Below are 27,223 nucleotides of genomic sequence, written 5' to 3'. Positions count from 1 at the left end.
CTGACTCATTTGAAAAGACCCTGATGCTGGGAAAGATTGAAAGCAGGAGGAGAAGGGGACAACAGACGATGAGATGGTTGGATGGCATCACCGACTCAATGGACATGAGTTTGGGTGGACTCTGGGAGTTGGTGATGGACAGGGAGGCTTGGCATGCTGCAGTTTATGGGGTCACAAACAATCAGACATGACTGAGTAACTGAACTGAACTGAACTTATACATGAGGAGACTGAGCTCCTAAAAGGAAAATCAACTTTTTCCCCAAGGGACTGAGAGCAGAGCCGCGAAGGGATGGAGGGCTTCCGATCCCCTGGAATTCCATCATGCTTAATTTCCTAGGGGTGCTTTTAGGACTTTCTTTTATGAAAAAGAAAAAAAATATTCAAAAATATAAAAACACTTTTCAAAGTTACAGAAGTGCGTCCTCTCTCAACTTTCTTACTTCCTCTTTCACAAGATAGTTTATTTAGTTTACTTGTTAAAAACACTTGAGGCTCATGAAAGTTCATGAAAGGGTGGTGATACCATTAGCATCAGTAAATGATCTGTCAAAACTTTCATCATGTGTTTTTATTCTAATGGATTTGGACTTCACAGTCAAATTTTAATCCAGCTTCAAGTATGGCCTTGACTTGATATGTTTTAATTCATATTAACATTGTAAAGATCCATATTATTGGTTTGTCCATTATAATTAATGAAAATTCTCTTCAGTAGCCATTACAATCTGTCAGATCACATTAATCTACATTTCAAAAAGTGGCTTGGGAGAAGGAACTGTAAATACATTTTCCTTTTTTGAAGGAGCCATTAGGGTTTTCAGGGTAAAAGCATATTTATAGTTGTTGGTTTTTTTTTTTTCCCTCAAACCAGAGACAGACTTAAGGAATATATTTGAGACTTGAGTAAAAATGCACTTTTTATTATTATTGTTGAAATAAGAAAAACTACAGTTAAGTATTAAGACTTCAGGAATGAAAGAATTTTAAATCCTCTTTCCAGAGCCCTTAAGCCTTCCAAATTAATGAAGAGTTCAAAATGCGGGAGGGTCAGCTACAGCTGAAATCTCACTGAGCTCCCCTTTTCAATTTTCTAGGAATCCTGTGAATTCATATTGTGTTTACATTTCCACCAAGTTCTGTGTTTCTCTTTAAATTTTTATTACAACTTTTTTACATTAGCGCTGTTTTTTAGGTCACGGCACGGTCAGGTCATTTACTGGCAGACTTTCAGCTTTAACTCAATTCTTTTGCTTTTGTGGGCTTTTCTGGCCATTACTGCGATATGCTTCTAGATGACTTATAATCAAATGAGTTCCATGGTAAATACTGCTATCACATCTTTGTTCAGAATGCCCAGGGCTCCCTGCTTTCCTCATGCATGTTTTTGTCAAATTAATTTTGACATTCCCCAGATAACAGATAGCTTGCTGAATTTCAAATGGGATGCACTGTGGGAGAGCCATTCACAAAGCATTTTACAGTCAAGGGCTTCTGAAACCAGGGAATAAAACCAGGTAGAATGAACACTGCTCTGTGGAGGAAAGGGTTTTAATTAATTACGTCATTTGGCTGCTGATGACAATAGGCTGAATTAGGGAACTAAAAAATAGAACAAAAGCAACTCAGATGCATCCATGAGCCAAATGTAACTGACTAAATGGTACATTCCCAGAAACAACCTCTTTCCCTCCTTCCCCACTTTCCATCAACTACCAAGTCCTGCAGCACATAAAATATGCACGCCCTTCCTTTCCTTCCCTACTGGCTTGGCCAAGTATTCATCATCTGCCGAGACTACTACCTAGTCTGTCCGTTTGTGAACGACTCCAAGGTAGCTCAATTATGAGACCATCTTTCTACTGAAATGCAATCTGTCTGCCTATGTATACCTTCTATCCCTAGGTTTTAATACCATATTTTGCACCATCATCTACCTATTACCACTGTCAAAGTATGTACCTGCCGTCATTTTCTTGCCTGGGTCAGGATCCACCACCATGCTCACCTTTCTCCTCTCCATACATTTTCCCTTCAAATGGAGCACCCAGATGGGGAGGTGGCTTCACCAATATTGAACAGAAAAAGTCTAGTAATTTCTTGGTTTTGGATAGATAGGTGTGAATACAACCCAGATTCACATAAAATTTCTGACATCGTTATTACATGCTCAATTCATACTGAGTTTAATTATAGCCTCCATGCGATCAGTTATTGGCCTCAGCTCTTGTGATCTTTCCTTAGGCAACTGATACTTATGAATTAGGAGCTGGAGCTGACTTTAATTCATATTGATTTTTGTCTCCTCTAGAAATTGATTTCCATCCTTATTCCGCAGTCTTGGCAAGATCAATTGCCCAGATAAGCACACTCTCACTAGGCCCACATTTCTTCAATCTGTATTTAAAAATGATTATTTTCCCACACACCTCGCTAAACTCAAGACACAAAATGTCTGCAGCTTTCTCCTATTCTAAAAGCCTAATAATGCCCATGAAAAAAAAAAAGGAAAGAAAAGGAACATGCTGTCAGTTTGACATGACTTATTTTTACTGTTTTACTGAACTCAAGTTGGTTCCTGATGACCTTTTAACAGTCACAACCCATCTGCTTAAAAAAAAAACACCTCAGCCGTAATATCCCTGGAGATAAATGCCCCAGCTTCAATGTCTCCATTTATCAGAATATAGTCCATCATGCCCAACTTCCACCCAACCCCATGCCTTTTTGAAGACCATCATATTTGTCCCTCTTTCTATTCTTCTGGCACCTGTCCTGGTCCCCATATGACCTCAAGATTATCAGCTGTGGTTCCATGAACAAATTTATAAGCTCTTTTAATGCCCTGATAGATACATAATTTTTCTAGTCAGGAAGCTTAAACTGCTTTGGAAAAATTGTATTCCTTTCTAAAACTGTCTAGTGTAGCGTGGGCTTCTATAGCCCCATATTAGAACTTGAGCCATTGCAATCAAAAGATTAGCAGAAAACCTTCATTAGCAAAAAAGACAAAAGTAGTAATATAGAAGCTGATGAGCTCTTTTTTTCTCTGTCATCTTGTACCATTAAATTTTCCTCCTCAGGTGTGGGACTCCTCACTGCTTCAGGGTTTAATATAACTCAAAGTCTTTCCTTCTCTTTCATGATGCTAAGCATTTGTTCACAGGCCTCAGCTCACTCACTCACTCTGCACCTTAGTTTTATTTGCCCTTCTTTAGTAATAATGGAAAAAAATAAGGTTGGAGTATTCCAGAGGATCAGTGCTAATGCACAGAATGAACACTTCTTAGCACTCTGTGTTCAGCTGCGTTTAGCAAGTCTGGCCTGGCTGGGTATAGAAGCTTACTCACCATTGATGACTGTTTCTCTGGGAAAATACACTCTGCATTCCAGAGAAGTGACTCAGAAAGAAATTTCTCAGATTTTTGTGTCTTGGACTGCCTTTTGCTCCTAGGCCCCAACCCTAGCAAATCCACAGATGTAGCTTCTGAATCAATCACATAAAACATATGAGTAGATCCTCTTCCTCCAGATTCAGGAAAAACACCATCACTTTTTTTCTCTTGAATGCACAAAAAGCTTTCAACACCGAAATGCCCTGTGAATTTCTACCACAGCAAATGGACCAATTTAGGAAATCTTACTGGTCTATTTACCTTTGATCTCATTTCCCTTTTTGACCATCCTTATGCCAAATTAACATTCCTTTGTTTGGGTGACACCCCTGCTTTTTAAAAGGTTTTTTATTTGAATAGAGTTGGCATACAATGTTGTGTTAGTTTCAGATATGGCAAAGTGAATTAGTTGTGTGTGTGTGTGTGTGTGTGTGTGTGTGTGCATAGGTTTCCCAGGTGGTGCCAGTGGTAAAGAACCTGCCTGCCAATGCAGGAGACACAGGAGACCCGGGTTCAATCCCTGAGTCAGGAAGATCCCTGGGAAGAGGCCATGGCAACCCACTCTAGTATTCTTCCCTGGAGAATGCCAAGATCAGAAGAGCCTGAGGGCTACAGTCCATGGGGTCACAAAGAGTCAAACACGATTGAAGCGACTTAGCGTGCACGTACACACACATACATATACACACACCTTCTTTTTCAGTTTCTTTTCAGTTTCATACGGATAAGGCAATGGCATATAAGTTATCACAAAATTGTGAGCAGAGTTCGCTCTGCTATACAGTAGGCTCTTGTACTGTGTGCTAAGTCACTTCACTTGTGTCTGACTCTTTGTGACCCTATGCACTGTAGCCCACCAGGCTCCTCTGCCCAGGGGATTCTCCAGGGTAGAATACTGGAGTGGATTGCCATGCCCTCCTCCAGGGGATCTTCCTGACCCAGGGATTGAACCCATGTCTCTCGCATTTCCTGCACTGGAAAGTAGATTCTTTAACACTAACACCAGTAGGGAAGCCCACAGTAAGTCCTTATTAGTTATCTATTTTATATATATTAGTGAATATATGTTAATCCCAATCTCCTAATTTGTCACTCTCTGCCCCATCCCACCCCAATATCCCCTTTAGTAACCATAAATTTGCTTTCAATATATGTGAGTCTATTTCTGTTTTGTAAATAAGTCCATTTGTATTATTTTTTATTAGATTCCACATATAAGTGATATCATATTTATCTTTCTCTGACTTACTTCACTTAGAATGATAATCTCTAGGTTCATCCATATTGTTGCAAATGGCATTATTTCATTCCTTTTTTATGGCTGATATTCCATTGTATATATGTACCACATCTTCTTTATTCATTCCTCTGTCAATGGACACTCAAGTTGCTCCCGTGTCCTGGCTATTGTAAACAGTGTTACAACAAACACTGGGGTACATGTATCTTTTCAACTTACAGTTTTTTCCTGGATATATGCCCAGCAGTGGGATTGCAGGGTCATATGGTAGCTCTATTTTAGTTTTTTTTGGAACCCTCCATACCATTCTCCATAATGGGGGGGAGGGGGTATCAAGTTACATTCCCAACAACAGTGTAGGAAGGTTCCTTTTTCTCCACACCCTCTTCAGCATTTATTGTCTGTAGACTTTTCAATGATGCCCATTCTGACCTGCGTGGGGTGATACTTCACTGTAGTTTTGATTTGCATTTCTCTAAGAATTAGTGCTGTTGAACATCTTTTCATGTGATTTTTGGCCATCTGCATGTCTTCTTTGGAGAAACGCTTTTTTAGTTGCGCTTTTTTTGTCTCCTTTAGTTTAGTGAACTTAGTGCCATAAAGCTACAAGGCAAAGCCGGTCTGTTTCTTTATTTGCAGAAGGCACAAGAGAATAGAAATACTTGAATGGAAGCTTTATTCCCAGTCTTCTCAATCCTGAAGATCCTGGAGTCCGAGGCAGTCTTTGGGACTTAAGTTGGGTTTCTCAGGATTTCCAAGGAAGACCCTGGATTGACCATAAAATAAACCTTATTCTCAATAGACCCAGCACCAATTCAGTTGCCTCAGGGTCATTTAGACCAGAAAAAAAAAAAAAAAAAAATTGAAGTCTGGATTTGGGGGGAGAGTGCAGGAAATAAAGATGAAAATTGATCCTTGAGCCCACTTTGAAACAAAACTTGACCAACCATTTTGAATCAAAACATGGAAACAAAGCTGCAGACTCGGCTGGCTCTGATTTTTCCCCCAGAGCATTCACACCTCAGGGGCAGAAAGACTGACAGTTCCCTGGTTCTCTGTGCCACTTCCAGATCATCACTCTCCAGTGTTCTTGGGGGAAGAAATAGTTCCTTTTAGGTCCATGCAAGTAGAATACACCCCCAGGCTTGCCTAGAGCCTGGCATCCCCTACCTCTTAGCTGCTGCTTCTAGTTCAGTGCAAATCTGGCCCCAACTCACATCGTCCCTCTCTGTTCCAGGTCCCCCATCAGACCAGAAGCACATCTGCATCCACAGATAAGACCAGTGCACACTGGCCTCTCAGTAACTGGACTCTTCATCTCCAATGTGCTTCTCCCTTTCATGTATTAACCTCCAAGGTCCCACCCTGGACCTTGTCATCACTTGAAACATTTTCTGTTCCAAAGTCACCTACTCAAGAACCCCTCTTTCTGAAGACAACAACATCTTCTCATTTCACAGTGACCACAGAGGTCCCATGACTTTTCTTAATTAATCTGCTGATCCTTTTTCTTCCTTTTTTCTTAAAGTTCCATAACCAGGTCATCCTTTCAGTAACACTCTTACCAGAACCCTTTCCATCAAGGTCACTGAGCAAAGCTCCGACTCTGGCTAAAGCTAGCTATGTGCTTTCTCGGTGTCTGAGTGATGCTGGCGAGAAGCCGCAGCAGGGCAGCTTGGCCTCATCATAAATTGAGGGTCCTCAGCCCCACATGGGCCTTCAGAAAGCCTAGCACTTTTTCCTCAGTTTCTCCAGGTCAGCTTGGTCCCCAGTTCTCCACAAGTACTTCAAAATGCTGACTCCTCACACTTAGCGTTCTCTTCACTCTCAGCAGCTGAAACTTGAAGCAGTCAGATGGGAACTCCCTCAGCTTCTCTCCATCAAAGCCATAAACCAACAGCATCAGCCCACTGCACCTGTGTCTCAGGAGACAATGCTCTTCCTACAGAATGCTGATTCCTTTATATCTACAAACCATCCACGGCCATTTTCTAAGTTGTACTTTCCTCTAGAGTCAACAGTTCCTCTCATGTGGATCCTTCCTATCACCATTAAAACCTGCTCAAGTTTCTCTATTTGACAGAAAAAACCCATCCCTGGCCTTCATATTCTCCTCTAGTTCTCTGAGCCCTTCAGAGTCAAACCCCTTCCTTGAAAGAGAGCTCAGTATTTTCTACCTCCTTTTCTCCTTCTCGTTCCATGATCCGCCCTAACATGGATTATAGGAGCATCTCCACGCTCCCGAGAAGCAGCTCTATCCGAGGACACCAGTGACCTCAATGCCTTTTCAGTATTCATTTCACTCAGTTCAGTTGCTCAGTTGTGTCTGACTCTTTGTGACCCCATGAACCGCAGCACACCAGGCCTCCCTGTCTATCACCAACTCCCAGAGTCCACCCAAACCCATGTCCATCGAGTCAGTGATGCCATCCAACCATCTCATCCTCTGTCATCCCCTTCTCCTCCTGTCCTCAATCTTTCCCAGCATCAGGATCTTTTCAAATGAGTCAGCTCTTTGCATTAGGTGGCCAAAGTATTTGAGTTTCAGCTTCAGCATCAGTCCTACCAATGAACACCCAGGACTGATCTCCTTCAGAATGGACTGGTTGGATCTCCTTGCAGTCCAAGGGACTCTCAAGAGTCTTCTCCAACACCACAGTTCAAAAGCATCAATTCTTCGGTGCTCAGCTTTCTTTATAGTCCAACTCTCACATCCATACATGACCACTGGAAAAACCATAGCCTTGACTAGACGGACCTTTGTTGACAAAGTAATGTCTCTGCTTTTTAATATGCTGTCTAGGTTGGTCATTTCACTCAGTGGCTCTCAAATGGGGACAGTTTTGTCTCCAGGGGATATTGAGCAATGTCTGGAGCTATCTGGCTGGGGAGAGGGTCCTTTGCATCTTGTGGGCAGAGGCCAAGGATGCTGCTAAACATTCTATAATGCACAGGAAAGCCCCCATAACAAAGAGAAATCCAGACCAAAATGTCAGCGGTGCTGAGGTTGACAAACCCTGAGATGACGACCCCTACAAAACTCGTAAAACTAATCACCACTTCATCTGTTTCTTAGCTTCCCTCTGGCCATGCTCCAGATTTTCTTTAGCCTCTCCAGCGCTCTCCTTTTGCAGCCATCTATTGATTCTCGAGTCACTGCCCCTTATTCCTTGGAGACTTAAGCCCTGGCTCACTGTTAACTTCTCCAACACACTACTCCAGACATAATTCTTAGGGATTTCTCTCTCCACAAATGTAATCCTTCCCACACCCTTTCCCTGTGGCTCCACCCTTTCTCAGCCTTGCATTCCCGAGCTCACAGCCCAAGCCTGTTCTGTACCACTTACTGCAACTTCACCTTCAATTATACACATCTGACTCTCCAACTCCAGCCTCCTATCTTTCCAGTTCACTCTCTTCAATACCACAAATTCCAAAAATTACCAAACCCCACTACAGACTAAATCTATTGATCCTACTGTCTCTTCTTCCTCATGTCTGTGGTCTCTACTGTTACAAAGACCCTGCAACTCTCTCATCCTTATCTTCTTTTGCTGAACTGACCCCCAAATAAGTTAAATCAAATTCTACCTACTCCACACCTGCTCCCCGCAAGCTGGACTTGAATAGGAAAAACAGCTGACCTCAAGTGGGCTCTTAGGGCCGCCAGGCCATCACGTTCCATTACGCAGTGCATTCACTCTCAGATGACTGTCTCATAACTTCTCTCTCTTCAGACCTCTTCATCTCTTTTCTTCCTCAACCTTAGCTAGGCTTTGTTTCCCATTTCATTGGTAAATGGGAAGCAATTAAGTAAAAACTTCAACAAGCTCCTACTAGTAAATCTACTGAACTGCTCCACCTGGGCCCCAACAAGCTGGCCTCCCTCCTGTCCCTAAGAATGAACCGTCTCTACAGCTATGGGGGGACACCCACCCTACCACCCCTTCTTGCCCTGTCAAGGTCATCATTCCAGAAATTCTTCCTCCTCACTCCTGTCTGATTCACCAGGGAAGCCCTCCCAAGGGTTACCCCTGAGAACTCAAATGTTGTCTGCCGTATCAGTAAACAAAGGATGTTCCATCACATGGCAGCCTCCTGGACAGTGAGCCCTGAGGGAACTCGGGATGGAGACAAACTGCCCACTGCCAAGCCCATCGGACAGCCAGCCGCTGCAGAGACCCCCGATGGTGCACCTGAGGAGACGCAGGATGAGAAAACAGAGGATACTGGCCCCAGAGAGCTAAGGTGCATATCAAAGGGGTAGTTCCAGTGAGCCCAGACTCTTACCTTCTCTTACATAGCAAAGCACTAAATTCGTTAATTTGAGATGTCTGGTATTTTCTCATTAAGACTGACCACTAGGTCTTTTGTTGCAAAAACTTCTGTATATCTTTGCTTGCCCGCTTGACTCTTCGGAGCAGTATCTGAGAGTTATTTGAGTTGCTGTCTCCTGGGCTTGAAGTCTTAAGAAAGTCCACTGAATAAAACATAACTCTCAACTGTTAGGTTGTGCACTTTTTTTTCCCAGACAACATCCTCAAATAAGTTCCCAACTCAGAGTAAAACCAAAGTGTTTGCAATCACCTGTAAAGTCCCCACTAGCTACTATTCTCACCACCCTTCACTCTACTCCAGTCACACTGGCCTCCTTCCATTTCCTCAAACATTTCACCAACTCCCACATCAAGACCTTTGTGCATGTTCTTCTGTGTGCCTGGGATGCTCTTCATCTAGATTTCCAAAGAGTCTGCTCCAGCACCCCTGCTTCAGGCCTTTCCACTCCTCACCTTCTCAGGGAGATATGCTTGTACACCTTGCTGAAAACCATAACCAACTCCCTGCACAACACACACAAATAATCCTTCCTTCTCTGAAGGATTTAATATCATCCTGTGTATTTTATTTTGTGTTTTATATCTGCACTACCAAAACGCAAGCTCCACACATGCAGAATGCTTTCTGTTTGTCCACCATAGGCCTTAAAATAGTAGATACCAAGTAAATATTTGTTTAATGAGTTAATATCTTAACTCTTCAGGGTCACATCTATCTTCACCTAGTTAAAGACAATCAAATTTGAATTTCAGGAAATCAATTGTATTTTCTATTAAGTAGTACAGGCATGCTCAGCCATGGCTGAATCTTTGCAACTGCATGGACTGTAGCCCATCAGGCTCCTCTGTCCATGGAATTCTCCAGGCAAGAATGCTGGAGTAGGTTGCCACTTCCTTCCCCAGGGAATCTTCCCCACCCAGGGATCGAACCTGTGTCTCCTGCATTGCAGGTGTATTCTTTAACCACTGAGCCTCCAGGGAAGCCCTAGTGGTAGTATCCTCTCTCAAAAAGAGAATGCAGTTAAACAAAATTCCAAATAGCGTAAGTACTCTTCCCACATCCTTCTCTCTGCATAATCATGAGTGCTGAACTAAGGAAACATACCTGCTCCACTTTAATTCTCATCTTCCTGAGTCTGTCTTTTCTAAATTCTGTGGTTTCTCATCATCTTCCCTGATTTATCCTGTTATAATCCTATACTCTTTTGCCAGTCTAGACTTTTTCGTATTACTTATGCCAAATCTGATAGAAGCTAAACAAAGGAAACATCATCAACTGACATGAGATAAGGGATAATAAGAAGCCTGAAAGTGAAAGTCCTTCAGTTGTGTCTGACTTTTTGTGACCCCATGGAATTCTATACAGCCCTTGGAATTCTCCAGGCCAAAATACTGTAGTGGGTGACATTTCCCTTTTCCAGGGAATCTTCCCAACCCAGGGGTTGAACCCAGGTCTCCCACATTGTGGGTAGATTCTTTACCAGCTGAGCTGTCAGGGAAGTCCTGCCTCTAAAACATCCAGAGAGTCAGACAGAAATCTCAAGTTCTGGAAAAACTTGAACTATTTGAAACTTGAAAAACTCAAAAAAGAGGCTCTTATTCTCAAGACTTAAATCTTAAAATGTAATTTTTTAGCCCTGTTATTTCATTCCATGTGCTTCCATATTGACTGCAGCCTGGTTTCTATCCAGCTTGCTGCTGGATAGATCCGTGATTGCTAGATGAGAATTCCTCTCCATACCCTATCCTTCACCCCATGTATACTCAAGCAATCAGGCCCATGTGAGTTCCTGGGTTAGTGCCAACAGAGGCAGGGTTTCTACAGAGAGCCTTGACCACTACCCAAACTTTCTGCCTATTAGCCCCCAACCCCCAGGTTTTTTCCTACTCCTTGGGGTTTGGAATCAACCTGGGGTCTGCTGGGCAGTCATGCCTGCTGCATCCCTGCACTGAAACATCATATCGCCTTTGCTCTCAACTATATCTGGGAATGGGGACACTAGTGGGAGCCTGGGATGCCCCATGTCTGTGCTGCCATTCTGCAGGGCCACCCTTATCTGCTCCGTCACCATGTGAATGGTTCCCCATCCCTGGTTCTAACCAGACTGCCTAGTGCTGTAGTCTCCACTTCTCAGTGTGAACTCTACACGTTTATCTGGGTCTCTGGTACTCAGTCCCCAGCCTCACTTTGGTTGATCCCCTTCTTCAGACTCTGATACCTGTTATCTTGCACCCCATCTACATTCAGGGTCCGGGTCCCAAAATGATAGTCACCAATCACATGGTCACAGAGCATCCAACCATGCCACCATTTACTCGATGAGATTCCTCTGGAACTAACTGCTTTGAAAATTCCTAATGTGATGAATTATAGTTTACTGACACAGTGAACAGAAAATGTCAGCAAAGATAGCAATGTCAGAGACAAAAAACCAGCATGGAGCTGTACAGCTCAAATGTACACTATGCTACACGTCGATTATACCGCCATGAAAACTGGGGAAAGAACAGAATGGGAAAATATTTGGGATAAAATATTAAGTTAACAAAGCAGTCATAATGCAGATTTTTATTGTGCTTGAACAAAAAACCAAACCACAACTGAGGTGGTTTTCCACCACAATGAGGTCACCAAGGGACTCTCTGAAAGGTCAGTCTTTAGCCAAGACTCTTTCACTTTGACCATCACCCACACATGCATCTCACCTCAGAGCGGCTCGATGTCCAGTTTCAACATGTTCCCAGCTCCTCACAAGTTTGGGGTGAAAACAACTCATGCACCAGTGTCCACATCTCCACTTACCCCTTAACATGTCAGCATGGTTCAGCTAACCTCACCCACTTCAACCTGCAGAGTGGAGTGGGAGGTAGGGACGAGCAGCACGACATCACGAGACAACACGTGATCATGAGATCACAGCCCTACAAGGTGGCCGCTGTCTGCAGGCACAGGAGGGGTTCATGAGAGCATTTCCTACCCACGATTTACACAGACAATACAATGGTACTTTGTTCGACTAGTCACATTACAGACACCTGGGCTGGGAAGGAAACCTTTAATGTCCTTATCATGCGGCAAGGAGCACTGTTTTCAGGACTTGTTTCAAGTGAAAGAAAGACAACAGCTGAAGGAAACAAAGTAATAGCGATAATAATTCTGTGCTCCCCCTTGGTCAAACGATATAAATACACTCCACTGTATAAAAACACAGCTCTGGAGCCTTCTAAAATCTGAACTATTTGAGGATAAGGCCTGAGTAAACATGGTCTAAGACTTACTTTATTTCAGTTCAACTCAGCAAACTGCGGCTGGACCTTCCAAAATGCCACCCTGAGAAGAACAGAATACGGATTCCTCAGTTCCTTTTATTCTACTCTGCCTTTTCTGCTTTCAGTTTTGCTTTGTCTTTGGGCTCATTTTGCTCCAAAATTTGCACCGCTGTCACTGTCCTAATTTAAGATTTTGGTTTGGGTCAACTTACCCGACTCTGTCCTGGCATGTTCCCAATCGGCCTCCCTACCCAACAAGAGCCACCCATTCTTACTGATGCTGTAACTTTCTGTCTACAAAAGAGGCTTCCCTTAAATATCACACCGGGTTCCCCTGAGAGCCCTATTCTCAAGGTGGCTTCTATATCTCCTGTTTTTTTTACCATGGAGACTGCAGTTTGGGGAATAGATGTTTACCGTGGAACTGGGAGAACATGGGCTAGACTGATGCTGAGGAAAAAACACAAACAGCTATACACGTGCTACGAAAGATGCAGCAGGTAATGAGCATCAGACATGTGAAAGTCTATCAGTTCAGTCACTCAGTCGTGTTGGACTCTGTGACTCCATGGACTGCAGCGCGCCAGGCCTCCCTGTCCATCACCGACTCCTGGAGCTCACTCAAACTCATGTCTATCGAGTCGGTAATGCCATCCAACCATCTCATCCTCTGTCGCTCCCTCCTTCTCCCACCTTCAATCTTTCCCAGCATCAGGGTCTTTTCAAATAAGTCAGTTCTTTGCATCAGGTGGCCAAAGTATTGGAGTTTCAGCTTCAGCATCAGTCCTTTCAATGAATATTCAGGATTGATTTCCTTTAGGATAGACTGGTTGGATCTCCTTGGAGTCCAACGGACTCTCAAGAGTTTTCTCCAACACTACAGTTCAAAAGCATCAATTCTTTGGCACTTAGACATCTTTATGGTCCAATTCTCACATCCATACACGAATACTGGAAAAACCATAGCTTTGACTAGACAGACCTTTGTTGGCAAAGTGATGTCTCTGCTTTTTAATATGCTATCTAGGTTGGTCATAACTTTTCTTCCAAGGAGCAAGCATCTTTTAATCTCATGGCTGCAGTCACCATCTGTAGTGATTTTGAAGCTCAAGAAAATAAAGTCTGTCACTGTTTCCACTCTTTCCCCATCTATTTCCCATGAAGTGATGGGACTGGATGCCATGATCTTAGTTTTCTGAATGTTGAGTTTTAAGCCAACTTTTTCACTCTCCTCTTTCACTTTCATCAAGAGGCTCTATAGTTCTTCAATTTCTGCCATAAGTGTGGTCATCTGCATATCTGAGGTTATTTATATTTCTTCCAGCAATCTTGATTCCAGCTTGTGCTTCATCCAGTTCACGATTTATCATGATGTACTCTCCATATAAGTTAGATAAGCAGAGTGATAATATACAGCCTTGACAAACTCCTTTCCCGATTTGGAACCAGTCTGTTGTTCCATGTCCAATTCTAACTTGCTTCCTGACCTGCATACAGATTTCTCAAGAGGCAGGTCAAGTGGTCTGGTATTCCCATCTCTTGAAGAATTATCTACTGCTTGCTGTGATCCACACAGTCAAAGGCTTTGGCATAGTCAATAAAACAAAAGTACATGTGAAAGTCTATAAAACACAAGAAAATCACAGATTCCTCCCTGAACACAATGTGAACACACAATCAGAGAAAGATACTAGCCAGGACATGGAGATCTTATATCAGCCACTCAAATAAGGAAACTCTGATTAACAATTTCAGCACCATCATGTGGTCTACAGAAATGACTCTAGATATTCTTTAAGGCATGACAGTGGAAAACAAAAATATGGAGACTTAACCTAAAAATCTCCTTTCAGTGTGGGTATTGTAAGACTCATTGTTAAGACAAGGGTCCCCAAAAGGAAGCATAGCCTATGATCTTCGAGTTCCACCCCTGGTCATTCTAGCCTAGTCTCACCAGTCTTCACACTTTGATAAGGGAAAAGTGGTGGGTTAGCAATGAAGGTGGAAGAAGATTAGCAGTGTAATTCCCAGTAGACTGTAGCAAAGACACTGCTGAGGCATGCCAATTTCAAACATCATTGTTACATACTGAAGTCTGTTTTATTTTCACACGGGGAACTGGTGTGGACAATGTATGTGTTTACCAGGCATACTGACATCTTACTGCACACAGCTCTTTTTAGAGCTGCACACACATTGCTTAAAGATTATCAGTGAAAAGCAGTTAAGAAAATAACAGAAAAGGGCCAGCTCCATAAGTCTGTGTGAGTATCATACTCAAACATGAAAAAAAAAAATCTGTGTCAATTCTCCTTTGGGGCCGTAATAGCAGAAATCGGAAAAACCAAAAACTGCTCTGCTACTTTAAGATGTGGGAATATTGGTGAGCAGTCACAATTTTGCTTCGCTGAAAATCTCGCTGAATGTAATAGGGAAGTCATTGAATACTATGTCTTTCTATTATATCCAAGTGATTTTCACAGTAGGCAATCTGCTAGTACACCACAGGAGCCCCACACTTTGAAATAAAACGGCACTGTGGATAGAGTCTCATATGTGGCCCCTTTTCAGTCCAGAGCCCTGCCTAGTTTCCTTACTCTTGGCTGAATGGCGGGGGCGATCCTTAAAGAATCAATGAGAAGAAAGAAACCACATCATGAGGTGGGGTGGGCTTTTTTTTTTTTTGTCACTATCAATAATAACTGTGCTCTGCCAATTACTGGAGAGGTGATTATATATCGTATTTCAAAAATAAATTTGAAAAACAGATTTTTTTCCATTGCTAATGTGGTGGACAAGCCATGTGCAGCAGGGGGCAAAAAGTAAATCTAGGTGTCTCCTGGCATGCTCTGCTCACACATCTGGTGCAGTAACGTGGTACATGAGTCAGAGAAACGCTTCTTCCCATCCCCCTCTTCAAAGAGCGCAATATAAAATCCAGTCAAGGACATTCTGTACCAAGCATCCTATGTGCTCCATTTTCTTTAACAAGGCATGAATACAATCCCAGTAGCACCTAATAAGATTTTTAATTCCTTGAGGGTAGGAACCATGGCTGATTTTTAATGAGTCTAATTTAGTGAGAGCGTTTAGTCCCCCTCTTAGCAGAAACAACCAATAGAATAGCCCTACAAGACGTACCCATACAGGTTGTGTGACTGAAAACTCCAGAATGAAACATGAATCGGACTGGTCAACGTCCTGGATGTGCTCACTAGACTGGTTTCCAGGGTTATTGATAGCAGAAACTGTAGTAAGGGTGTCAGTGAATAAAGGGGGAGTTTTAGAAACATGATACCATTTTACTGCAGAGTTCTCATTCGTCATTACAAGCAGCGTGAAGAGCGGGCTTACGGTGCATGATGCTAAGACACTACTTCAGGAACCTGCTCCCCAGAGGACCAGAGCTTTGCACACACATTCCTACCAGCCAGACCTGTGCCAGACCTAGAGCCCCTGAAACCAAGAACTCAGTTTAAGACAAACAAACCCTCTTTCTCTAGGTAACTGATACAAATTTAAGATAGAGTAAGTAGTACTCACAAACTCTGGGGTTCGGAAGTCCTGCTGACTTTTCAATGATCCAAAACCAGAGACATTTGTCTGTTCAAGGTTTTCCAAGGCTGAAAAGAAACAAACGGAAAAATAAATGAGCATGAACTTTCATTGACTTACATACATTTTTTTTTTCACTTTAAGTCAGCAGCATCAGATTAACAACCGTGCCTCTGGCACACTTACAAATTGACATTATTTAATGCTTTCAGGTACCAGGACACTCAAAATCTTCAGCAGCTGTTTCATCTATTGGACAATGCCATGTTTATATTAGGTCTTAAAATGCTCTGGGCTAGATCTACCATGGAAAATCATTTAGCTTCTACATGTAAAGACACAGCAACTAAATGTTATACAATTCTAGTTCAGGAAAACTTTAGCCTACTGATGTCCTTTTTTCCTCTACTATGTCTCAGGAATCTGATGTGAAATCATTTTAGGGTAGCAATTTCAAAATCTGCTGAAAAGCACTATCTAATAGAAATATACTGGGAGCCAAACAAAATGTTCTAGTAGCTACATTAAGAAAAATAAATAGGTAAAATTATTTTTAGCAATAAGATTTATTTAACCTGATATACCTAGATTATCATTTCAATGTGTATATTCAATATAAAAATTATTAGTTAAATACTTTACATTTGTGGTTATTAGTCTTATACTCACAACATCTCAGTGTGAACTAGCCACATTTCAAAACCTCAATAACTTCATGGGACCAGTGGTTACTACAGTGGACAGCACAGTAGAGAGATAAAGAAGCCAAATTCAGAGAGTGGGTCATTCTGCAAGACACTAGTCTCCTCTTGTAAACAAGTTCTCGATGTGAATAAAAGGGACTGTTCCAGATTAAACCACATTAAGAGAACAAAACAATCATCTGAAGTGTTTGGTTCTGGGCTGGATCCTGCTTTAAACGATCCAGATATGAAAGACTTCCAAACAAAATCAGGAAAATTTGAATACTCATTAAGCATTGGATTATATTAATATCAATAAGTGTGATTTGCAATTTTGGCCATGTAGGAAAATGTTCTTAAATAAACTAACATAAATAATCTTAAATACTATTAAGCATTTAAATAATCTCATGTATCAACAGATCCAGCCTCCTCAATAAATCAATGACATGAAATATGTAGAGTATTAGAGATTTGAAGAACCCTAAGGAGCTTCAAACAGTGTTCTGTGACAACCTAGAGGGGTAGGATGAGCTGGGATGTGAGACAGGAACGTATGTATACCTATGGCTGATTCACACTGATGTATGGCAAAAACCAATACAGTATTGTGAAGCAATTATCTTGCAATTAAAAATAAATAAATTAAAAAAAATAGAGAGCCCTAAGGAACAGAACTCCAGTGTGTGTTTTTTCCCATGCCAACAAACAATTAATTCAATTCTGACATGATCTATCTGAACTGCACAGCGTATGTACAGCCTCAAGACTGCCCCCACTGCAGATGCCAATTGGAAGTCCAGGTTGCTACCTGTGTTTCTGACTAAACAGCTATATAAATCAGAGGTTCCCACCACCCTCTCCTCAGGTTCAATTAATTTGTTAAGAGTGGCTCACAAAATTCAGACACATTTACTCACACTTACCAGTGTGTTACCAAGGATGTTATAAAGGCTAGAGATGCACAGCCAGATGAAGAGGTACAGGGGAAAGGGGTGTGGGAACAGGGGCAGAGCTTCCACACCTTTCTAGGTGCACCGCTCTCCCCACATCTCCACGTGTTCCCCAACCTGAAGCTCTCCAAATCTGGTCCTTTGGGGTTTTTATATGTGTATACATGAAAGTCACTCAGTTGTTTTTGACTCCGTGAACCCACGGACTATACAGTCCATGGAATTCTCCAGGCCACAATACTGGAGTGGGTAGCCTTTCCCTTTTCCAGGCGATCTTCCCAAAACAGGGATCGAACCTTCCCCCACATTGCAGGCAGATTCCGAGCCACAAGGTAAGCCCAATGGAGGCTTCATTACAGAGGCATGATTGATTGATGATCAGTGGCCACTGGCAACTGATTCAATTTGTCTTCTCCCCTACCCAGGGGCCAGGGAGGTGGAACTGAAAATTTATATCCTCAAATCACTTCGTGGGTTCCCCAGGTAGCCAGCCCCTTGGTTACCTAGGGGCTATCAGAAGACCTTACTAACATAATAAAAGGCATCTTTATCCCTCTCATCACTTAGGAAATTCTGAGTGTTTTTTTAAAAAGGAGCTCCATGGGAGTTCCCCAGAGTCTAGTGGTTTGGGTTCCAGGCTCTCACTGCTTTCATCCCTGGTCAGGGAACTAAAATCCCACAAGCCACAAGGTACAGTCAAAAATAAATAAATTTAAATAAATAAATAAGTTGCCCTTGGGACTTCCCTGGTGGTCCAGTGGTTAAGACACTGTGCTTCTAATGCAGGGGATGAGGGTTCAATCCCTGATTAGGGAAATAAGATCCCACATGCTGCACAGCATGACCAAAAAATTAAAAAAAAAAAAAAAAAAGCTCTGTGCCAAGAACCAAGGAAGAGTAAATATACACTTATTACAAATCACAATATCTCAACAACCACTAGCTACATGTGGTATTCAACTGGATCCTAACTTCAAGAAACTAGCTGTAAAGGTTTTTGTTTATCAAAACTAGGGAGACTGAGCATGGAATAAGCATTAAGTTATGTTAAATTACTTTTAATGTTATGAAATGTAGTGACTTTTAATTGCATAGTAATTTTAAAAAATCCATTAGAGGATTTTGCGAACAAAAAGGCTAGGTTCCTACAGAACCAGAAAAATTCCCTTCAATGGCCCAAAGGACAGCTGGGTATGTATAGGTGAGGGTCACTAAGAGATCTCTAAGTGACTGTTTAACAAAACCAAACTATCAGTCAACAATTCAGCTACTTAGCTTTGGCACTTCACTACCCCAATATCGGGATTAGATCTCAGGTTCACTCAGAATCTTGCCAGCTATAATCCTATGAATTGTAATCCTATGGATTGCAAGAAAATGCCAGTAGAAGAGGACACAAACGATTCTAATGCTTCTGGAAAACTGAGTTCATCACAGTGAACCAAAGCAAAAACAAGAAACAGATGAGGGGAGCCAAGCAAGGCTTATAGAGCTGAGATCTGAGCCAAAAGTAAGGTGCCTGCTCCTGAGAACTCTGGTGGACGACAGCAAGTACCGCAGTCTGTTACACTCAGGGAACTGGAATAAACTGGTTATTTCAACATCAGACCAAGAGTTGTCCAACATAATTACATGCTTGCAGATCACCTTTAAAAGCTGTCAAAATATATGTTTAGACTAGTTGGCTATGAGGATGGGTTATCAACTGGTGTTTTGTAGTTTGGTTTAGAGCAAAAAGAAAAGATCTAACCTTTTCACTGAAGTGAAATAGATATTGAATAAATTATATCTGTGGTATTTATGATTCATCTTTTTTTTCTGGCAGAACTAGCAAGTCAATGAAACATAATACTACAGGTATTTTTTTTAAATGATTACCATCAATCTGATGGAATGACTTGATTTTGCATCTTATCTGTATTCTTTTATAAATAGATGCTCAGTTTATCCATTATGTACCTGGGGTCAGCAGATGGGACAGAGCTGCTATCGGTGATTTTTTCTTTTAAACGAAAGGATAAGCTTAAGAGAGTACAAATTTTGCCTAAACACAGAGAAGAAAGCAGATGTATTACCCAGATGTTCTATCAAATTTAAGGCATCTATGCAGCTTGACAGTATTTGAGGGAGAATATATAGAACTATTTATAGTTTCAGTTATTCTGCTGGTAATGGAAACTAATAGATTCACTAGTTAATGTCAATGCAAAGGAGAAACTGTAAATTTAAGTGAATAAAACAGAAACAGTTACTGAAACATCATCTAGGTAGAACAAAGCTGCAGCTGTTGCTCTCATGACCTAATGCAGTACTGAGAAGCAAATGATTTATTATGCTAATATGATAATTATACTTCCCTACTAAGGGGCTCCGGTTACTGTTTGACATTCTCATTTCTGGTAATCTAACATAGTTGAAAAAGTTCATTTCTCAGCAAAAATAAAATAGTCAAAATCAAGGTGACACTTTGAGGGCTTTTTATCAAAATAGGTGCAAAATCAGAGGGAAAAATTCTAAAAAGGCAAAAATGTTCATTTTGTTTCCTTCTTGATATAAGTCATTTTAAAATGTAATATTTGGGAATGCATTTTTAGCATTGCCATAATGCCTCACTTTGTACTACAGAAGTACCTCCTTGAATGGTATCATGATTAGCTCATTTAGTTCTGGCACTTGGAATATAAAAAGCATGTGGGACTTCTCTGTTATCTGTTCATCAGAGCTGCTGAGAAAACTGGTTATTCTATGAAAAGTCTTTGCTTTGACATGTCAATAACATTTTGTATGGATGTGAAATTAAAGTTCAATTGGAAATCAGGTTCAACAAATATTCATTGCCCGGTTTACACATATTTTGCACAATCATTGTCTTCTTAGGCCCTGGGGATATCAAGAAGAACCAAAGTTGCCTCTTCTTGAGTAAAGGAATTTGAAGCATGATAAATGCTATTTTTAGGATAATTAGTTAAGTGCTAGGCTAGACAGACTAATGGAGTATTGTAGGACTACCAAAGAAAACACAATATGCACAGATATCAACTGATTTATTACTGGTAAAACTCAAATAATTGAGGATTTGGTCAAAAGAAATCCACTATTTAGTTTTCCTAACTTTATGAATCACATAACAATTAGTTTAAAATTAAAAAAAAATAGTTTTAAAATTTTTATCAATGCAGTTACTATAGTAAGATTAAAGGAATAAAGTCATTGGTGGTACTAGCTGTGACATCCATGAAGGGCCCAATAGAAATGTGTAGAAGTCCACTCACAATAATGGGTTAATAAGAAAACAGTAGAAACCTCAGCAGAAAGTTGCAGGTCACCTGATTACTTGTCCATCGATCAGAAATGGAAATCAGTCCAACTGCAAAATGAAGAGAAAACTTCTACAGCAAAGATGAGTAAGATTTACTTAAAATGTGTGATAAAAAGATCCATAATCTACATTTTATAACTTAGATAATCTATCATCCATCAGAAAACACAAAATGACCTCACGAGAACCTCATGGGTAAGACCCAGAGTGCCTGCTAAGCACTGCCCCTGCAATAAAAGTAATCAGAATTAGGCATACACACAGCATCAGTACAGCCGGTCATTGGGTTCAAATGACATATTCTTTATGGTGACTGGTCATGACTGAAATCATCAGAGAGACAGCAGAGAAAAACAGACCACAGCCAGGTGCAAAGGGCATGAATTAAGGAGACTGACTGGGTTGATCTGCAACTTAGCTGCATGATCCTGGGCAATGACCTATTCTCAGTTTATCTGAAACTAGTGATAAAATTACTTCCCCTGGTTATCCCACAGGTTGCGCAAGGAACACGAATGACAATTCAAAAACATGTTGTAAAAAAATAAAACATGATCTAAACATAAATTAAGTTCCTGTACACAGAACCTAATCATACCATGTCATGATATGATTATATCATGTATAACCATTATATCATATATAATTATATCTTTATATCATGATATAAAGAAATGTAAACAGAATCTTCCTGGGTGTATTATAAAATGTCTGGCACTTCTAAAGGTTTGATCTTACTTCATCTTCTTTTTATCCTTGTTTTCGCAGATGATGAAAAATTGCAGGTTATTAGTTGCCTGAAATCAACCACTAAAACTGATATAATGGGAATCTAATTCCAAAATTGTACATCTTTTTTAATATACTAATGTCTCCTAAACTGCTCTAAATAATTCCAAGAAGCTCTCTAATGCTAAATATTAGTTGATAAGAAATTAAATTAGCACTGTGAGTATAAGTCAGAAGTTTCTTGAAAAGCAAATAATTTAAAAAATGCAGTGAAATTTATTGATATAGCATTCACAATTAGAAGAATTAATAGAAAAGCTCCACAAAATAAACAAATACAATATTCTGACAAGTAATTAAAGATATTCATGTGTCAAGGATGGAGCTAAGCAATATGAGTACAAATATCGGGATGAAGATGGCATAGAAATTGTCCTCAGGAATCCCATGATTTAGTGAATGTACAGTTGAAGAAATGTTAAAAGAATGGCCCATATCACCTTAGGATATGAAGACACATTCACATATTCAGATTGGGCAGGATGTCTAGTGATCTGCCAGGTAGTCCTATACCTGAAACTCTCTTTGCCCACTGGACTACAAGTCTATGAAAACTGGATATTGGCACATATCTAATATTTGACCTGAATATCAACACCCACCAGCCACTATTTTTAAAGCAACCACACACTTGGACCACCATTTCCTGTCACTCCATAATATCCAGATATAATGCAGGCTTGCCCAGTCTCCATCCCCACACCACCTAAGGCTAAGCCTACACCCTACGTCTATCATCCTATGGTATCATACTTGGTCTCCAGGTTCCAGTGTCTCTTCCTCTGGCCTCAGTTTTACAGGATCTACTGAATTTTGATAACAGGTAAGTGAAAATCTCTTTTCCCTATTTCCAGAGGCTGTAAATTTACAGATTATAGGCCTCAAAATATTAACTGCAATTCTAAAATGGGGCCAAAGAGTCATTATCAATGAAAAGAAAGTTAATAATGAAATATAAAATACAAAGACAGGAGAATTTCTTTCCAGGCTAAGATGGCTGTGCTCTACTACCCAGGGCAATGGGCTTGATTCATAAAACCTCTACGCAGTATAACCCTGTGGCTTCAGGCACATCCATCAACCCATCAACCTTAAGTCTCAGTTTCCTTACCATTAAAATGTAGATTATAATACCTACAGGCTCTGGTGGCTCAGATAGTTAAGAATCTGCGTGCAATGTAGGAGACCCAGATTCTATCCCTGAGTTGTGAAAATCCCTGGAGAACGGAATGGCTACCTACTCTAGTATTCTTGCCTGGAGAATTCCATGGACAGAGGAGCCTAGCAGTCTACAGTCCATGGGGTCGCAAATAGTTGGACATGACTAAGTGACTAACATTTTCACTTTCTATAATACCTACATCAGAAAGTGAAAAATAAACTAACTGATACATATATAAAAGTGACTTGAAGACTGTTAAATATTAATACTATGTAACTACTTTTTAAAAATTTCATTCTTTAATAAATTTTGTCATCCTTTACCTTGTTAGGCACCCATTTTTCCTTCTGACTTTTTAGGCTGATTATCCCTACCAATCATTCTCTTTTTTAATATAATAAAAGAAATTTAAACATAGAAAAAGATAACACTAATTCAGCAAATATTTTTGAATGACCTCAATGTGAATCAGGAAATGTTTCCTCACTTTCCTGAATCTGGATGGATCAGTCTCTTACCACAGCTTTTACGAGCATATAAACTCAACGACCATACTATTTAAATGAAAAAAACTGTGGAATTCTCCTCTAATCATTCCTGGAATGCAAATTCCAAATTGAATTTCATGGATTCATTTAGAGTTCTGTTTTTCTCATCCTCAGAAAGATAAAAGTGTGCACCCCGACCTCTCAGATAATTCTGGAAGTGAAAAAAAATAGCTAGTGAGAAGAAGGAAACAAAAAAAAAACACTCACAGATATGTAAAATTTGTTAGGGCAAGAACTTTCCTTTTTTCTTGGAGTCATGACTGGGACCTAGTACTATTAACACCTACCCATCAAGTAATTTAGAAAATTAATAAATACACTCACTACATTATGGTAAAAACTGCCTTGTTTCAGAGTTCTCCCTGTTGTATCTGCCTTCTTGATTAATGTATTAGCATCAATTCAACCACCCAAACTAGAGTTGGGCCGTTTTTTACTTTTCTTTTCCCCATTTTTGATATTTGGTCAGTCATCAAGTTTTATCCTTTTTATATTCAACCTTAAAGTACATTTGGTCTAGAATGCACTTCCTCTCAACTCCATTTTACCTTTTGTTTAAATTTTTATTTTAATGTCACTGTTTATGTTAAGGTTAAATTAGTTGTCTGAACCTCATGGTCTTACAACATTTTGCAGGTCTCAGTTCAGTTCAGTCACTCAGTCATGTCTTTATGACCCGTGGACTCCAGCACGCCAGGCTTCACTGTCCACCATCATATTCCGGAGCTTGCTCAAACTCACGTCCATCGAGTCGGTGATGCCATCCAACCGTCTCATCCTCTGTCATTCCCTCTTCCTCCCACCTTCAATCTTTCCCAGCATCAGGGTTTTTGCAAATGAGTCAGTTCTTCACATTAGGTGGCCAAAGTATTGGAGTTTCAGCTTCAGCATCAGTCCTTCCAAAGAATATTCAGGACTGATTTCCTTTAGGATGGACTGGCTGGATATCCTTGCAGTCCAAGGGACTCTCAAGAGTCTTCTCCAACACCACAGTTCAAAAGCATCAATTCTTTGACACTCAGCTATCTTTATAGTCCAACTCTCACATAATTACATGACTACTGGAAAAACCATAGCTTTGAGTAGAAGGACCTTTGTTGGAAAAGTACTGTCTCTGCTTCTTAATATACTGTCTAGGTTGGTCATAGCTTTTCTACCAAGGAGCAAGTGTCTTTTAATCTCATGGCTGCAGTCACCATCTGCACTGATTTTGAAGCCCAAGAAAATAAAGTCTGTCACTGTTTCCCCATCTATTTGCCATGAAGTGATGGGATTGGATGCCATGATCTTTGTTTTTTCAATGTTGAGTTTTAAGCCAACTTTTTCACTCTCCTCTTTCACTTTTATCAAGAGGCTCTTTAGTCCCTCTTCACTTTCTGCCATAAAGGTGGTGTCATCTGCATATCTGAGGTTATTGATATTTCTCCCGGAAATCTTGATTCCAGCTTGTGCTTCATCCATCCCAGCATTTCGCGTAATGTCCTCTGCATATAACTTAAATAAGCAGAGTGACAATATACAGTCTTGACATACTCCTTCCCCGATTTGGAAACAGTCTGTTGTTCCACATTCAGTTCTAACTGTTGTTTCTTGACCTGCATACAGATTTCTCAAGAGGCAGGTCAGGTGGTCTGGTATTCCCATCTCTTTCAGAATTTTCTACAGTTTGTTGTGATCCACAGAGTCAAAGGCTTTGGCATAATCAATAAAGCAGAAGTAGATATTTTTTCTGGAACCCTCTTGCTATTTTGATGATCCAAGGGATGCTGGCAATTTGATCTCTGGTTCCTCTGACCTTTCTAGATCCAGCTTAAAGATCTTGAATTTCATGATTCATGAATTGTTGAAGTCTGGCTTGGAGAATTTTGAGCACTACTTTACTAGTGTGTGAGATGAGTGCAATTGTGTGGTAGTTTGAGCATTTTTTGGCATTGCCTTTCTTGGGATTGGAATGAAAACTGACCTTTTCCAGTCCTGTGGCTATAGCTGAGTTTTGCAAATTTGCTGGCATACTGAGTGCAATACTTTCACAGCATCTTCTTTTAGGATTTGAAATAGCTCAACTGGAATTCCATCGCCTCCACTGGCTTTGTTCATAGTGATGCTTCCTAAGGCCCACTTGACTTCACATTCCAGGATATCTGGCTCTAGGTGAGTGATCACACCATTGTGGTTATCTGGGTCATGAATATTTTTTTTGTATAGTTCTGTGTATTCTTGCCACCTCTTCTTAATACCTTCTGCTTCTGTTAGGTCCATACCATTTCTGTCCTTTATTGTGCCTATCTTTGCATGAAATGTTCCCTTGGTAACAAAATCACTAAACTTTGCAGGTCTAGTATTAATAAAACCCGTTGTATCACTATGGAATAAAAACTGAATTACTGTATTACTAGCTATTAATATTAAAATACAGTATTTTTCAGTTGGTCTTCTCATTAAAGTATAGAAAGATGTAAAATTGAGTGATTATTTTAAATAAATTAATTTGCAGCTTATACTGAACAGAATCTCAATCACACAGTAATGTGTGTGCATGCTAACTCACTTCAGTTGTGTCCAACTCTTTGTTACCCCATGGACTGTAGCCCTCCAGGCTCCTCTGTCCATGGGATTCCCCAAACAAGAACACTGCAGTAGGTTGCCATGCCTACTTTCTCACAAATTGGCTACCTCTAAGAAGAGAAAATCTGGGTGAAAAAAAGAGAGAGAAAAGCTATCCATCTCATTATCACACTGTATGACCATGACTTGATTTTGTTCTCCACTTGGTCTATGAGCTCTTAGAGAGCAAGCCACTGTCTTAAGCTACTTTATTTCCTCAGAACCTGGAACAACACTTAGTATATTAAGAATGCTCCATCGGGCAGTGAACAAATGATGGAATGAATTATAAGCATTTGTCAGTCTAGAAAAGTTACTAGCACTCAGTTCCTCAAAATGAACTTAATTATCTATGTACTAATAGAGATATTTTATATTTCCAGAAATATATTGCAGTGAGCCACACTGAGATATATCCACATACAAAACAGGCCAACAGGAGAATGTCCCTTCAAGACAGCAGTCTTCTAGTGTTTGGACAACATTCATAAAAAGAAGGGACTCTGCCTCTCCTCCACCCTGCCCACTGATCCAGCAAAATATCAGCCAGAAACATTTCCTACCTGCAGCACAGAAGACACCATGGAAGAAGGAAACGGACAATTCGGTGAGTCCCTTGGGCATCTCATCCTCCCAGCCTTACCCCAAGTGGCAACTCTAAGGATTTCCTTCATCCACAAATAACAATACTACTCCTGAGAAGAGCTCCAGGAAATACGATTTCTCCGTCTTGTTAAGTTCCCAGTGATGCTTGGTGTTGTTTTAGTTCCTCTCAATAGCCTTTCCCTATTCCCACAACCCTCTCCCAATAAGTCAGCTCCAAAGATATTCCTGGAAGGTAAACATGCCTCTTTCTGAACTCACATTATTCATTCTCACATCCCAACCAGATGAGCTAATGCTTTTCTAGGAAAGCCCAATATATATAACAAACCTATCAGATTCTAATTGAGTTTATTAGTTTCTTCATCATCTAAAAAAGTTTTATTGTAGTAACATAATATACATCACAAAAATTGCCATATAAATCATTCTTAAGTGTACAATTTGGTGGCGTGAATTCTGTTCACAATGTTGTGCAATCATAACCACTGTTTCCAAAACTTTTTCTTTTTTTAAAATCACCCCAGAGACTCCGGGAACCATTAAGCAACAACTCCGTATTTCCTCCTTCCTCTAGTTCACAGTAACCTCTAATCTACTTTGTCTCTCTGAATTTGCCTATTCTAGATGTTTCATATACATGGAATCATGATATTTGTCCTTTTGTTCACTTAGCATAATCATGTCAAGGTTCATCTATGTTGCATTGTGTATCAAAACTTCTTTCCTTTTTTTGGTTGAATAATATTCCATTGTAGGTATATA

The 27,223-nt window shown here is 40.4% G+C and overlaps 1 protein-coding gene across 3 annotated transcripts in view; it reads right to left on the bottom strand.

Annotated features, from left to right (window-relative positions):
• Positions 1–27,223, bottom strand: part of ANO6 (anoctamin 6) — a 234,930-nt gene that overhangs the window by 122,899 nt on the left and 84,808 nt on the right. For all 3 annotated transcript variants that reach the window (XM_027542646.1, XM_027542645.1, XM_027542644.1), the window contains one exon: positions 15,786–15,865. In XM_027542646.1, the coding sequence (XP_027398447.1) occupies positions 15,786–15,865 (80 nt within the window). The remainder of the gene's footprint in view (positions 1–15,785; positions 15,866–27,223) is intronic.

Source organism: Bos indicus x Bos taurus, chromosome 5, assembly GCF_003369695.1.
Source record: "Bos indicus x Bos taurus breed Angus x Brahman F1 hybrid chromosome 5, Bos_hybrid_MaternalHap_v2.0, whole genome shotgun sequence".
Lineage (NCBI taxonomy): Eukaryota > Metazoa > Chordata > Mammalia > Artiodactyla > Bovidae > Bos > Bos indicus x Bos taurus.
Note: the sequence above shows the minus strand (reverse complement) of the source record. Positions and strands in the feature narration are given on the sequence as shown.